The 15,732-nt window shown below is 38.6% G+C and overlaps 1 protein-coding gene across 14 annotated transcripts in view; it reads right to left on the minus strand.

Moving 5' to 3' along the window:
- kiaa1109 (KIAA1109 ortholog) overlaps positions 1-15,732 on the minus strand; it is a 67,197-nt gene that overhangs the window by 24,979 nt on the left and 26,486 nt on the right. For 11 of the 14 annotated variants that reach the window (XM_056269018.1, XM_056269013.1, XM_056269017.1 and 8 more), the window contains exons 38-61: positions 13,202-13,352; positions 12,926-13,078; positions 12,329-12,569; positions 12,097-12,242; positions 11,774-11,999; positions 10,716-10,880; positions 10,382-10,560; positions 10,084-10,259; positions 8,564-9,279; positions 7,778-8,023; positions 7,578-7,671; positions 6,196-6,246; positions 4,699-4,905; positions 4,381-4,610; positions 4,045-4,274; positions 3,811-3,916; positions 3,536-3,633; positions 3,272-3,457; positions 2,995-3,163; positions 2,690-2,901; positions 2,197-2,395; positions 2,048-2,107; positions 1,235-1,461; positions 771-989 (exon numbers count right to left, since the gene is read on the minus strand). In XM_056269018.1, the coding sequence (XP_056124993.1) occupies positions 771-989; positions 1,235-1,461; positions 2,048-2,107; positions 2,197-2,395; positions 2,690-2,901; positions 2,995-3,163; positions 3,272-3,457; positions 3,536-3,633; positions 3,811-3,916; positions 4,045-4,274; positions 4,381-4,610; positions 4,699-4,905; positions 6,196-6,246; positions 7,578-7,671; positions 7,778-8,023; positions 8,564-9,279; positions 10,084-10,259; positions 10,382-10,560; positions 10,716-10,880; positions 11,774-11,999; positions 12,097-12,242; positions 12,329-12,569; positions 12,926-13,078; positions 13,202-13,352 (4,687 nt within the window). The remainder of the gene's footprint in view (positions 1-770; positions 990-1,234; positions 1,462-2,047; positions 2,108-2,196; positions 2,396-2,689; positions 2,902-2,994; positions 3,164-3,271; positions 3,458-3,535; positions 3,634-3,810; positions 3,917-4,044; positions 4,275-4,380; positions 4,611-4,698; positions 4,906-6,195; positions 6,247-7,577; positions 7,672-7,777; positions 8,024-8,563; positions 9,280-10,083; positions 10,260-10,381; positions 10,561-10,715; positions 10,881-11,773; positions 12,000-12,096; positions 12,243-12,328; positions 12,570-12,925; positions 13,079-13,201; positions 13,353-15,732) is intronic. The other 3 variants (XM_056269020.1, XM_056269019.1, XM_056269014.1) reach the window with 2 other exon arrangements.

The raw sequence follows: 15,732 nt of genomic DNA on the forward strand, positions 1-15,732 counted from the left end.
TATTAGAATGATTTCTGAAGGATCATGTGACTGAAGACTGGAGTAATGGCTGATGAAAAATCATCTTTGCATCACAGAAATAAATGATATTTGAAAGTATATTAAAATAGAAAACCATCATTTTAAATTGTACTAATATTTTTACAATATTACAGTTTTTCTGTATATTTTGATCAAATAAATGCAGGCTTGATGAGCATAAGAAACTTCTTTAAAAACATAAAAATAGTAATGTTTCCAAACTTTTGATCGGTTCTGTACATTTACATATTTACATAAATGGTATATCATGACCTTCTGGCATATTTCAGTTTTTTACCATCATTCTGCCCAGCCCTAGGCACAGTCATGCATAAGAATCTATTCCAAAATCACACAGAATATTAAAAACTGTCAAAACAAGTGTGGATCATTGCAGACAAACAAAATCAAAACACCACCCCAAAAATCTGATTAATGAAGCAAAGACAATTCATGAGAAATGCATCCTTTGGAAATGCGAAATGAGAAGATGTGACTGGCCACTCATTTCTCATGGAAAGGAATCAGATGAGACTAAAAAGCAGCAGGAAACTGTATACTCCAGACTAGCTCAACATAGTTCAGTTGCTCAAAACCAAGAGTTCTAGGCACAATTCAACAAGATTTTGAGCAATTTGACTAATCTTAAAAGAAACTTTCACCCTGAGAGTAGGAACAATATGGAGAGAAAGAATGTGACAGAGAAACAGAGAGGATTGAAAAGCAAACGGGAGCTCTAAAGTACATACACAGCCCCAGGACAGGGGTCTGGGATTTCTAGTTCGTTCTGCATTGGCTGAGGATGGCAGGCGAACACTTCTCGACTTTAGCCGAGTGATTGTGGATGATGGAGAAATATTACGAGACTCAGAAGGTGAGAGGGGAGGGGGGCTGGGGCTAATGCCCAGAATGCTGTTCACCAGCCGCTTCCTGAACGAAAGTCTGGGGCTGAGATCACCTTCAGGACACTGCAAACATGGGCCGGTTTAAAACAAACACAGACACACACTACTACACAGACATTGAACACAAATACTAAGAAGAAACTTCACATAGCGTGTTTTGAACACAAAAATGACATATATCCAAACAATAAAATAAAAGATACAGACAAAAATGTCAATTAAAAATAGAAAAATAGCCACACACACTTTATAATGACAATAAAAGTGAGCCGACAAATGTTAGTGACACAAAAAATGTGAGCTCTGACCATGTGTATGGGGGGAGACATGCCATCACTCTCGTCCTCGTCTGACAGGTCAGCCATGTTGACCGAGTTGAGGTCTGTGATGTCATCGGTGTCCTCTTCACCGGTCAGAGATGTGAGTGTGTTACCCAGAGCATTCAGACGCTTGCCGATGTTGGGATCCATGTGCACATCGATACCACACATCTTCCACAAGACATTAAGGGTCCACGTCCCTGCGCTGCTGCTCTCTGGAGTATTGAAAGGTTTTGTTATTGGATACAGACAAAAAGTCAAATATGAAGTCAGCATTAAATCGATATTGACAATGTTCACTTTCTTAATGCATGGTCATTATTGTCATTTTCTTTATGGTCATTTTCTTTATGCAATTTTTATTCATCAAAGAATTCATTGTTTGAAAACATTGTTTAACTGTTTTCAACATTGAAAAAATATTAAGAAATGTTTCTTGAGCACCAAATCAACATATTACAATGTTTTCTAAAGGATCACGTGACACTGAAGACTGGGGTAATTCTGCTGAAAATTCAGCTTTCCATCTCCAGATTTTTATTTTTATTTTTTATATATATTAAAGTTATTTCAAATTATAATAATATTTCATAATATTACTGTTTTACTGTATTTTTATCAAATAAATATAGTATTGGAGAGCATATGAGACTTCTTTCAAAAACTTTAAACAATTTTACCAACCCCAAACTTTTGAACAGCAGTGCATGCAAAAGTGTTTTTATCATTTTTATTGTTGATTTTGTTGTTGTTGTTGAATAGACCAAGTAAAATTAATTCAGAAGATCATTTCACACATACCTGCAGAGGCCTGGCCTGTTGTTCTGGAGCAAACCTCATAAGTACCATCAGGGACAACACCTGAAAAGCCACATTGAGTCTTTGAAGAATCAGGGGAGTGTTATAGGGCCAAAAATAGATACAACACATTAACATTGAGTGTTACTCACAGGCATTCATGACCAGTTCGCCTCTGATCTCAGGTTTCCAGTCATCCCAAGTTGTCTCAAACCCCTCAGCAAATCGAATGCAAAAGTTTTTAAAATGTCCTTTGCTGACCAGAGACTCGGAGGAACAGGCTGTTATAAGCGTACTCTCGATGGTTAACACCAGTGCTGAGCCAGTGTCAAAATCAATACTGTGATTGGCCTAATGTACAGTAGGAAACAGTAACAAACATTTAACATCAATCATTCAAACAATTCATGTGGAAGAGTCAAATACAAGACAGGCAGTACTTTATACAGTTAATGGCCAATCACAATTGGTTCACACCATTCTGGGCTGCGTATCTCAAAAGCATCGTAAGCTAAGTTGATCGTAGAGACCACTGGTGGCAATGGTTCTACGATCTACTTAGGCCTATGATGCTTTGGAGAAACACAGCCCTGATGAGTTTAAACATAAAAAGAATGAAAAATAGATGCATCAGTGAGGATCCACCTGTGTAGAGTTGGTGATAGGTAAGCAGATGCCCAGGTCATTGACAGTGAGCTGTAGAAAGAGAGTGCTGAAGGCCTGGGCGCTGGTCTGCTGTATTGCTGGCAGTTTGTCTACCACTTCTTTTGTGGCCATATGAATGTCCGAGTTGAGAGCCAAGCGTTGTTCCTTCCAGTTATCATAGGCAGCCTTATAGTTCAGCCAGAACAGCACAGCTAAAAAAAAGACATACAAATACGCAATTACAAACCCCCAAAAAATCCCCAATGGATACACATGAAAAAAAAACAAGCTAAGTGTGGACTGACCTCTGTCAAATGCCACTGGTTGAGCAAAAACAATAGGACGGTTGAGGGTGATCAGGACGGCCTCTTTGTTAGAGCTGCCACTGATCTCCTCCTGCAGAGCATTGCGCAAACCGATTCGAGTGCGGAAGTACGCCACCTGATGGAAATCTGACCCCGCCTCCTCATACACCTGCAAGAGAACGTGTTATAACACTCTCATGCATCCACAGGAAAACTTTATATGACAATAATGAATAACAGAGCATGAAGAAATGCTCATTTCTGTAACAGTGGCTACCTGATGTTTGACGATTTGCCCCAAAGCCAAGTTGAGATCCACTTGACATTTCCCAAAAAGCTTCAGGTAGTTACTTCCTGTGGGAGTAGTCTTGCACTGAACCCGATTGGACAGTTCAAGCTCAATCCAGCCCGTTTCAAAGCGCACCGCCCTCATTGAAGGAGTGGTGGCCGTCATTTGAATCCCCTACAAAAGAGAAACATATTCAAAAAGTCTGCAGAATTCACCTTAACAAATAAATACATCATTTAAGGAAGTCCAAACCTTAAACGTCAGATTTAGAGAGTAAAGCAGGATTTTAGGTTTGTCGCCATCTGTTGACACATCGTGTTCATTCCACAGTGGGATTGGTTGTTCCCCTCCTACAGAAACACACGCATTTCACACAGTTGGTCAAGTAAAAGAAACAAATTAAAAAAAAAATGTTTTAAATGCATAACAAAAACAAATCATACAAATGAAATAAAACATAAATAAAAATGTAAATAGATGGAAAAAAAAGTTATCCATTTACGCTACTTGTTCTTCAACACACATACCTGAGACTTTCTGGATGACCTCATTGACCTCCTTCATGAAGACCTTTTGTAAGAAGACTAGGTGGTTGAGCAAATCTGTGGTCAAGTTGTGTTCGAAAGACCCAATCTAAAAATGAAGAATTGTTTTTAAAAATGTTCTATTATAACCATATGCATCCATCTGTAATGCTGGAACAAACTGATAATCAAGCACAGCATTTAGAACAATTTCTCATTGAAAGGTCAACGACACACCTCAGCTACACAGCGCAAGTAATTTCCCTGCAGATAGTTGCTGTATTCTGGGGCCCAGGCTGTGTCGCTGTGGCCCTCGTGCTCCTGTATAATGTACTGTCCTGACATGGTGACGGGAGGCAGATTTAGGCTGGCAGTGGGGGGCATGGCTGACACATCCACAGGCGAAACCTTTGACTGGAAACACAGCTTATGATTGGGCAGTTCGAAAGTAAACCGCGTCTGAGCACCTGTGAGAGGGAGACAGCAAAACGTTAATCGTTTTTAATTGTTGTATCTGTGTTTTCCAGTGCGTTATGGAATAAATTAGCAATTCGCTTGTGGAATTGTAGGTACCAGTCATGCCATGGCTTTTCATGCGACCCATCTTGTATTCTGCTTTAAGAGAGGGCAATAGGGCTGCGCCAATAGTGATCCCATCGAGCATAGCGCTGAATTTCAACACGATTGGCTTCTTCTCCAGTCCCTCGGGCAGCTGAGGAAACTCACTGGCCTCCACTGGAGTTTGATTGACACTCACTTCAGAGGGCTGCGGAGTTGGCGTCTCTTCTCGGTTGGGAGGAGGGCTGATGAAAACAGCGAACCGATTTAAATTTAATATCATAGGATAAATCATAGGAGCTGTGAAAAGAAAGTGACAGAGGTTTGCCTCACATGTTGGAGGGCTGACGGATGAGGTCTGAAATCTGTTTTGAGAGCTGATGGGAGCTGCGGACCATCATGCTGTGCAGCGTTGCAGGATGTTGCGGGATGTTGATGAAGATAGCGCCCACTTTAAATACTGCAGCATTATTGGTCTTCAGCCCACGCTGGGCACTATATAAAGCCTGGGACTTTGCGATGTTACACTTCACCACAGTCCTAATATACAAATACACACAAACAAAAGGAACTTACTTCAAATGCTCACTTTGAAATCACAGCCTGCATGTTACATAAGCAGTCACATAAAACAATGTCTGTGAAATGTATAGACAGACTTTGGCAAAATTCACAAGTGAAATGTTCCACATGAACATGGAAACGAGGCCTTGTAGATATGGGGACTGCAACGAGAGTGAGATCTAGATGGATTAATAGAAAAGGGGAACGGGAGAGTTTCAGCTCCTGACAGCTTGAACATGGACTGTCCATCTTATTCATACTGCACAGAAAAAAAAAATAATCACAAAATTGGCAAACACTTGTCAAAATGACAAGCTCCAATCAGATTGCCTGACGCATATGCAATTACATCCACCGGGCTGCTGCAATGAGCGCATTTGAGGAACTAATCACTGGATTTGACAGCTTTTCCCAGGTTTGAAGAATCAAGTATTTAAAAGATATTAAAAGACTTTTGTATGAGGCACATAGCCGCACATGAACTCAATATCCACGAGCAAAACTTTATAAATCGGTTTTCTGTTCTGAGTTATGAGTTTGTGAAATACTCTGTACTTATTACTTTTGGAAGAACAGGGTAAAACATTTCACATATTTTTGGTAAAACTGTTCTCAAAGACCTCCAAGCCAATCTATTATTATTGCATCATTGATTTCAGATAAAACTGCACTTAAACATCAAAAGTGTCAAATGTCAATATTGTAGCGATGTAGCAAAGTTAAAGTCAGGCCAAGCAGCTTTCTGTTGCAAATTCGCGTGACCAACTAGGACCCCTTGCGAAATCGGAGTGGGGAAATCTTTCACACTATCGTGAAGTGAAGTTCTATTGAAATTACCGGATTCTTCCCCAAAAATGTACACACCAATGGGATTTATGAGCGCATTAAGTGGTTAGATCTTGGTCAGAATAACCTGTGAAGTGGTCCAGACTTCATACCAATAGTCAAAAGCCTTTCTTAGTGACACTAGGTAGTAGAAAACCACTCATATAACCCACTGACAGCATTAATAAATATGATTTAAAAAATAGTGTTATGAGGATGTTATGATTTCACTGACCACTGTCTGAAGATACTATATCTGTGAAGCCTTTATATGAGAGAGCTGTGGCGGGTTAGAGAGGGTATGAAATGTTATGATAGTAAGAGTGAACACCATGTGTCATATGATTGACATATGGAAGGACTGTGATATCCAAATGTTATGGAGATGTTATGAATGGTAATGGAGAAAAGGACATGGTTACTGAGGAAACTTAGACATACAGGAACTCCTGCTTGGTTGTGCTGGTAGGTGAGGTTGGAAAATCCTCTAGTCTGCCAGCGAGAGAGGCAGAAAAAGGCAAAAAAAAAGACAGATAGAGAGAACAGAGGAGAGTAGAGAGGAGGAAGATAGAAGAGGGGAAGTTATCCACAGAAAACATTTCAAAACTGTCACATAAGCTGTGATAAATCTGTACTCTTAGAAATACATTGGAAAGAGAGACCTTCAGAACAAAAACAGATCCAAGAATGACTTCAAACTACTTTTAAATACAACAGCAGAGAATATGCTAGGAATAAAGTGCATTTAAATTTAAAATCCAGATTCAGACGTTGCATTACAAAGGCTACATGGCTGAAACTGGAAACGTATTTTACATTTCCTGAAGCTAAGGTGTTGTGGGTCGTTCCCAGGGTGCAGTTTCTAAATTGTTTAGTTTTTGATTGATTTTAGTTTGCTGTAATGTGGTTGCTAGAAACATGGTCATGGTCTATGACAATCTGGTCTCTAAATACACTATTATTCAAGGTTTGGAATTAATAAAATAAATTAATAGTTTACAGTATATAGCAAGCATCCATTTCTATTTCAAATTAAATTAAAGCTTGCTGCATGACAATAAATGAATCAAAACAAACAAAAAATTCAGCTTTGCCATCATAGGGATAAATCACATTTTAAAATATTACTGTGTTACTGTATTTTGATGAACTAAATGCAGCCTTGGTGAGCATTAGAGATTTTTCATTCAAATCATTAAAACAATCTTACCGACCTCAAACTTTTTAACCGTTGTAACTTTGGGTCCTCATTCAGAGAAAGTATATGAGGTCCTGAATTTTGTACAATTTAGTATTTAGTCCGTAAGTTGATTTGTCAGACCGATCAAATAAACAGAACAAATATTAAGGCTCCACAGAGATACGTTTACATTCTTCAGGAAAGTCAACCTACCAACAGCTTAAAGTGTATTGCATGTGAAACTGGGATTGGAAATAATTGTAGAAAGAAAAATTGGTTACACTATATTTCGATGGTCCAGTTTTGACCTTCTACTAAACTACACATCAACTAACTCTTATTAGGGTATTAGTAGACTGTTATCAAAATAAAGTGTTAGTAGATAATATATTAAGCAGAGTTAGTTGATGTGTAGTTGCAAAGTTACTCATATTTAGTAGAAGGTCAAAAGTGGACCATCGAAATATAGTGTAACCAATTTTTCTTTCTACAATTATTTCCAATCCCAGTGAGTGGACCATCAAAATAAAGTGTAACTGAAAAATTACACACTTCAAGGTAAATGGATTTATAAAAGGTGGACAATGATAATTGACAGAGCACTCAATAGGTCTTAAAGCCTGGTGTTAAGGGAACTACTGACTGTATATCTGGTGAGATTCCTTCCAGAAGCACAATGTTCACACATCCGATATGGGCTGAGGCACAGGTCTCAGTCATCTTCTGATGGAGAATGTCTACAGCAAGAGAACAGGAATTACAAGATATTTCATCATTTCAAGGTTTTAGTTGGTGAACAAGACATTTTAATATTTTAAAGTGTGTGAATGCTGTTTGCATTACCCTTCATTTTCTCCTTTAAAGTAAAACTGCCATGTATTTTCTTAAGCTCTGCCTCCATGGTTAGTCCACCAATGTCTGCTTCCAGGTGTGTGCGGTTCACCATGCCAACGCCAAACACGATCAGTGTCACATGCTGGGGCTCAGAGCTTACCAAACTCCGCCTACGACCCAGCCGACTGGGCGGTGTCTCGCCCTCCGATTCAAACACCAATCGACATGGAGGATCTGCAGGACTCCTCCCACCCTCTGAATAGCAAAAAAAAACAGTTGAAAAGGTAAATTTGGCCAAAAGCAAAGATGATTATGCTGGCAGATATTTTTATACCAGTCAGATGCAATGTAAGATGCTAAAATATATTTTTTTGCAACATGACATTATTTTTACAGCAATGTATTAGACAGTGTTTCGTCTCTCTAAATATCATAACCACAAAATCTTTTTACCATAATGTATAATCAAATAATTAAGCATTTATACATCATGGTGCAATAATCTGCTGTAGTGTCTTTTAATTTACATTTATTGTATTCTCATACTCATTACTGTATCACAGAACAGAAAATTTTATAAGCATCATATTTGAGAATATTGTAAAATAAAAATTTAATGAATTAATCTTTACTCATATTAAATAATAAATATAATTATCACTAATTTTCCTGAAAATAATAGCCAAAAATAGGCTTTATTTTCTTTTTAAATTATCATTCTACTTTGTATATTATTTCATGTTTTTTCTTTAAGAAAATAAAAGCAATTGAAATCAACAGAGCAGGAAGTCCTACCTGAGAGGGCATTGTCTTGGTTCTTCTCCAGGATCCCTGTGGGGTCTGATATGAGCGAGTAGAAATTAAGAAGTTTGTACATGTTCTGCCAGCACTCGGCCGACGGCTCGCTCTGTTCTGACACTGTGATGGAGTCCGAGTCATCCATCTGAATGGTCATGTGATCCGCCACATCGCGTGAACCTTTCCGCGAAACTTTTGACGTTCTTCGCTCTGAACGTCCCAGCGTCCCCCTTCCACGAGGCTCTCGATTCCTGGTCAGTGTGTCCAGGCCTGGCCCGACCACGGTGCGTTTGCTCTTCTGAGTGCCCAGTCGAGCAGCTCCGTTCAGGCTCCCACGAGAACTACGGCTGAAATCAGATGAGCGGAATTCTCGATAAGGCCGTGCCTTGGTGGGCGTGGGGGAAGAGGAGCCGGCAGTGTAGCGGTTGAGTTTGATGTCAGTCTGTGTGGCTTTGATGTCATCAATCATTGTGCTGAACTGGTGAATGAGGCGGACCAGGGCCATATCCACATGCTGGCGGATCGCCTGACAAGCGAGGGTAAAATGGCAGTGCACGCTAGCCTGGGGTCTCCGGCTCAGCTCGTGGAAAGACAGCGCGCTGGCAGAGGGAGGGGTTGACATGCACTTCTCTAGCACGACTGCATTCAAACTGAAAGTCTCAATCATCAGGGCAGGCTTGAAATCATGAGGGGGGAGATTTACCATGCCCTGCCTGAAACACAAAAACACATAGCATACTAAAATTAGCGATATGCAACATTATGACTGCTTGAGTACTCCGTAGGTAAAGTAGACAATTGTTCATTGTGGGACGGCAAGGAAAAAAAGAGACCAAGTTCCACTTCACCATGGTAAAACTAATGAATAATGATAAATATAGGATAAATTACCGGTAGGATAAAATAAATAGCCGCCAATACGTTTGAGAGAAAAACAATATCTAATCAATGTAAATATTTATGTAATAATTATAAAATAATATTCATAACCACCTATTTTATAGAAATAGTGTTTAAAGAATTACATTTTAGTCAAAAATATTGGCAATTCTTGCTTTGCGCTCATAGTTTCAATTAGAACGCATAGATCACATCCGGTCAGGCGGTCGCATTCATTCTACCCGCAAAAGGTCAAATATTCCAACACACCGAAAGTTCAAATCGGATCCAAAACATTGCATATGGTCAGAACTCCACAAAGCTCCCTTACTACTCTACATGTAAAATAAATGACAATATGAGATAATTTGTTTGTAGTAAACAAGTTAGTCATAGTTACTGTTAGTCATGGTCAACTCAAAATTTTTATGTTTTGTGCGCTTATTAACTGGTTATTCATTTTCACAATGCGTTGCAGTTTTTGTAATATTTTAATATTCATTTAATTATTTTTCATTAATTTAATAATAAAAAAACGATAAAATAAAGTTATCCAAATGAAACTCTGTAAAGGGGGGATTTACTCTTTCTAGGATATCTCTAGAAAGATAAAAGCTGGCATGGGACAGATGTGTTACCTGTGTGCTCGTTTGTTCTTCCTTTCTTTGCTGGTGTCAGAGTCGACAATGTCAGCTCTCAAACACTCAAGAGTGCCGCTGAAGGATAGGTGCTCCCCAAAATACATCTTGTAACTGAGTGGAGGAGCATCCTGGGGCTGGATACCAATGTGACTCAACAAAGGCTTAAAAACAACCTGTATGGAGAATCCCAAGAGACACACACACACACACACACACACAGAATGAGAGAGGCAATAACATGTGCATGGTCATAAATAAACAATATCAAATTAATGAGTATTCCTGGTGCACGCACCTGTGCGTCAGCTAGCTGTACAGCTGCAGGGCAGAGATTCGTCTCATCTTGTTCAAGCAGGTCCTCCTGACTTGTGCTGTGCTGGGAGTGTGTGTGCTGAGAGTGTGTGTCCAGTGTATTCTGATCACTGGACAGTACAGTGTTAAAATCTGATGCAGAAGGAATGGTGGGAAGCACTCCTGTATGTAAAGAGTTAAAGACATTCAGTGCAAAATGAACATACTCCAATAAATAAGTCACTAATCACAGCATCATGGACAGATATAGATGCATGTTCACATACAGTCAACAGACTTCATACTCGTATACTTCTGCCAGTACACTAATCGCTCACCTCCGGTCTGCAGGCTGTTGTGTTGAGAGCGGTTGAGGGGAGAGTCCTGGACGTTGCCGCCTGTTCGGTTGCCAACAGCGTTTGACATCCAGTTGTAGAAGCTGACGGAAAACGGCTCCGAAAGAAGAGGGTGCTCCGTTAACACGTCTGCACCCACAAAGTTGCCTACCCAAAAACAACAGACATTTAGGGTTAACTACATTTTGAATAGTAGGTGGTTTCCATGGTACAGCGACATGTTTGATAAGGTGTTCTGAGGGGTTGTTAGCACACTGCTCAAGTCTTTGTCATATACAAGTCAGAAGTCGTTTTTTTAGGGATGTACTTATTATATATTCTATATATACACACGATTCACTGTGTGTATATGTGCATCCCTAAAAGAATTACTAAAACGAAAAAAAAGAAAAAAATTAGATAAAAGGTAAATGGAAATATATATTATACAAAAGCACAAAAATTTCCCAAAAAAATTTAATGAAAAATGAAAATACAAAAATAAGAGTTAATTTAAAAGAGTAACTATTACTGAGTGACAGATTTTCTCTTTCATTAACTGGTATCAGATATTGGAAATTTAATTCTGCATGCTTATTTTAACATCTGGATTACCATCATCAAACACTCAAACTTATTCTTTAATAACACTAATAATTTATAAAAAAATTATTACATTAATAGTTAATTGTAATCTTTAGAAAATCTCAAAATGAATACTCATTTTTCATAATGTACATTAAAATGGTGTTAAGCCTAAATTCACTTGTAACAATTAAAACGGTTGAATTTTAGTTTGTATTTTATTTTTATTTTAGTCTCCAACCCAGTTTGGTTTCTCTGTACTTTTATGGTATTTGGCATGCAGACACTCTCTGGGCAGAAAAATAATACTTAAAAAGAAAAAAGAAAAAAATCAAACACAATTAGGTTATAGAAATCCACTCTCGCAGGAAACACCATATATCAAGAAAATGCATTCGTCTTCCTAGTTCACATTTTAACCCGTCTAATATTAGACTGCAAAAAGCAATAAAATCTGAATGAAGAAAATCATGTACTTGTACGTGTCAGGGAGGTGCTCTTGGCTGCGGTTTGTTCGTTTGCTCGAAGGGGCGTTGCTTCTAGCAGGTTGTGCAGACTGTGGATGCTTCCTGTCAAGTAGCTTAGCAACGATTCTTTCCTAGGGCTATGATTGGACTGCAGCCCTGCCCGACTGACATGAGCGGGAGAATCAGCTGCTGTATCTCCACTCGTGTAGCTCAGGGACTGGTAAGGGTGGGAACCCTAAAAAAAAAAAAAAAAAAAAAATTTAGTTTCCAGTATGAGACGAAGATCTATCATAAACGCATACACAATATCAACAAAACAGACCCACACAAACCTTGATCCTGAGTGCAGACTCGTTGTGTGCGTGAGATTTGGACAGTTTTCTCATGATCTCGACTCCAGTCACAGGGGCAGAGTTACCGGTAGGAGCAGGACGACTACATACTCCCTCTAACAGCATTGTGTGTTCACTAACAGTGCCTAAAATGCACATAAATAACACAAAATATAGATAAAGTAGAAGGTAAAAAATAAGCTCTATAAGATTTTAGATTTAATACAATTACCCGCATCAAACTCAAACTCGGCTCCATCAGCGCTGGTGTCACTCTGCAGGGCACCACCACTATCCGGCGCCTGTGTCTGATCATGCTCGATGGGGTCTGGCTCTTTGGGCTTAGGAAGCTGATTGGGACGTGGCAAACCAACCGCCTTAAAGCCCTGAGTGACAACAATGAATTTCATCCACTGACGCGCAAGTGCCACCATACCTTTCCTCAGGGTGACCAGAGCAGGCAGTCCATCATTCTAAAAAGATAAAGATACATACGTAATAAAAGATTAGCAAGGAAAAATTAACAACAGACAGTTAAAAATAATATCAGTAAAATAAATGATGATTATTCTGCTTAAGCTGCAGCTACCACTTTAATTTATTGCAATGCATTTTTCATGTTATCTAGCTTTAAAAATAAAGCCAGGACACCACTGCTAATACAATCTGGAAGAACATGGGTGAAGTATTTTCAGACTTTACAGCAGTCAATGAACCTGGAAGCCTTGAAACGAGCATCAACCAATCAGAATCAAGAATTCAACAATGCGTTAGTTTAAGAACATTTAATTCATATGCAAATATGTGCTCTGCAAGCATAAAGACTTACCATGGTGGCCTCTTCTATAATGCTGTAATCGGCCTGCTGCAGGTAGCGATGTAGAATATTGCACAGTAAGCAGGACGGGTTCTCGTGAAGATATCGGGCTCGCTTTGTAACGCGGTTATACTTGCTGCGAAATGGAATGTGAATACTCTTTTTCTGTTGGATTGAAGCACACATAAACATGCACATAAAATTAGGCGGTTTAAGTCCAAAACTCTGCTGATTAAATTGTGCTCAAGTCCATGGGGTTCTAACAGTGTAAGTATTAGCATGTCTGACCTCCAGGGCCTCAGTCATGATGCAGCCCATGACAGCGCACACACGTAGTGTGGCTTCCATGTCCAGTTTCTGCAGTGAGGATTTCAGCTGGTCAATGGGAACCAACCACGCACCGACCGCAGGGGTCGCAGTACTCAGGAGATTCAGCTGCCTGCAGACACATTCAACAACATAGACCTCATTAGCCATACAAATATCCATGATTTCCTTTGAACCGAATCAAAGACTCTGCAGCCAAATATACACTTAGGGCTGGAAATGGGGGGGGGGGGGGTTGAGTCCAGGGAGTGAATTTCAAGGGGGGATGGATTTCTAGTTCAAAACGAAGATAATTTCCATCTTTTATCGACATAATAGCCCTATGCAAATTACATACATAAATTAAATATAGTGGGATTTTCTGCATCTATCTATGGTTTAAAATATAAAATATGTTCCCAACTTGGGCCCCCCAGTGAAACTTAGCCACTTCCACCACTGTATACACGTATATTCAATATACATTCTCTCTCAAAACTACTAATACGTCAATATAATAAGCCCTTGTGAGATTAAATCGGCCAATACCCCTGCCCAACTGGTCGTTTTACAAAAAGAGGTAGTTTTATCAAGTGTCAGCCTCGTCAATGAATTGTGTATGTTTTCATTTTTCCAATATTTTGTGTGTGTTTGATCATTGTAAAGTAAACAAGTGTAAAAACAATTAAAATCTTATTTAAGATTATTACATTGTATTACTTATATATCTGACATCAGTGGCTTCTAGGGGTGTAACGGTACACAAAAATCACGGTTCGGTACGTACCTCGGTTTTAAAATCACGGTTCGGTACGTTTTCGATACAGCAAAAAGTTAAGAAATGCCAGAGAAATTTCCTATTTGTTAAAAGAAAAAATATTTTTTAAATAAGTGAGTTTTCCTACATCTTAAAACTTTCAGGTTTATAAATGGGGGTCATCTTTGAAGGATGAACAAATAATGTTTTGGTCATCACATTAAAAATAACATTTAAATATATGAAGAGTTCAGATGCAAAAGCCATTTGAAATTTTCTTCTAGAATGATCATTTTTATCAAGCTTGTATATTTAAGTTCAGTAATTTCACTTAAATGGCAATGAAGATTACCTATTAATTGTCATTTGAGTGAAATTATTGAACTTAAATATACAAGCTTCATAAAAATGATCATTCTAGAAGAAAATTTCAAATGGCACTTAGAGGCTTTTGCATCTGAACTCTTCATATATTTATTTATATAATATTTGAGTTTTGAAATGCTGGAAAAAGATGTGTGAAGTACTTGAAAGCATTTCACTATTCCAGCCAAACTGGTTACATTTAGTGTTACTATATTAAATCCATGGTGAATGTTGCTGGTCTGTGGACGTAAAGTATTACTAGTTCATTCACGGCACAATATTTCTCCTGGTTTCCACGTCAGCGCTGTTTGATCTAACAGAGATCTACGGTTAATAACGGAGAAATTTGAATGCTTCTCACTAGATCTCACAGCGATGTTATTACTTCAGTGGCGAATTTAAATGTTTTCTTTACTGGATCTTAGCGCTGTGTAGTAACAGTGTCGCTTGATCGAGATTGGCTCGCGCTGCACAGATGTTGCTGGTCCGAACTGCGATCCGTGAAGCACATAATGAGTAGCGCAGTTTCGTTCCGCTTTCATTACGTTTGCCATTTGATGTTGCGCAACGTTGTGGTGATCACGCCAGCGCGAATTTTGTCGGCAGGAAAAAGGGTCCAAGGAATCGTTCGGTTTGTATGCGTACCGAACCGGAAGCCTCGAACCGAAACGGTTCTATATGAATACATGTACCGTTACACCCCTAGTGGCTTCTGGTTAAAAAAAAATTTGATGATTGCCTCGAGTACCTTATTGCTTTTATAAAACGGTTGCCACACAATATTAAAGAAAAAAAATTATTAGTGGAAATTTCATGAAGTTAAATCAATAAAAGCATTAAAAGCATTCCTTCCGCTAGAAAAAAATAGTCCCTGACCGTGAACAACAACGTTCCAATGTGCATGAAAGCTCAAATAAAAACAACAAACCGTTCTCAAACTTGTCTCATTCTTTTTATTTTTTACAACACAATATTTGTGAAATTTCCTCACACAAATAGGCATAGCTTATCTCTCAGCATGAGAAAACGTTTATTTTTTTGTTTATTCCGTTATTTTCTCTCTGCACTAAACTAAATATTTACATAGCCTATAAATAAAAACACAAGGGCACATATTTTGATAGATAACAGTTAGGTCTTTAATCTATTTTATTAATGTTATTAATTTAGTTATTAAAATGCTGCCTAACAAGAGATACTTTTTTTATTGTTGTTTATTTAAATTTATTTGAACATCTCCGTTAATTGTGCACGCATTAAATATTTGTCTCATTTCAATCGGCTCCACTGTGGTGATATTTAACGCGGTTCTCTTTAGTTGGGGCTCAGCACTGTCAGCAGTGTTTTCTGTTGCAGCAAGAATGTCGCTCCAGTGCTTTCTTTGTTTTAA

Source organism: Rhinichthys klamathensis, unplaced genomic scaffold (assembly GCF_029890125.1).
Source record: "Rhinichthys klamathensis goyatoka isolate OS25496 unplaced genomic scaffold, OSU_Roscu_1.1 h1tg000280l_1, whole genome shotgun sequence".
Lineage (NCBI taxonomy): Eukaryota > Metazoa > Chordata > Actinopteri > Cypriniformes > Leuciscidae > Rhinichthys > Rhinichthys klamathensis.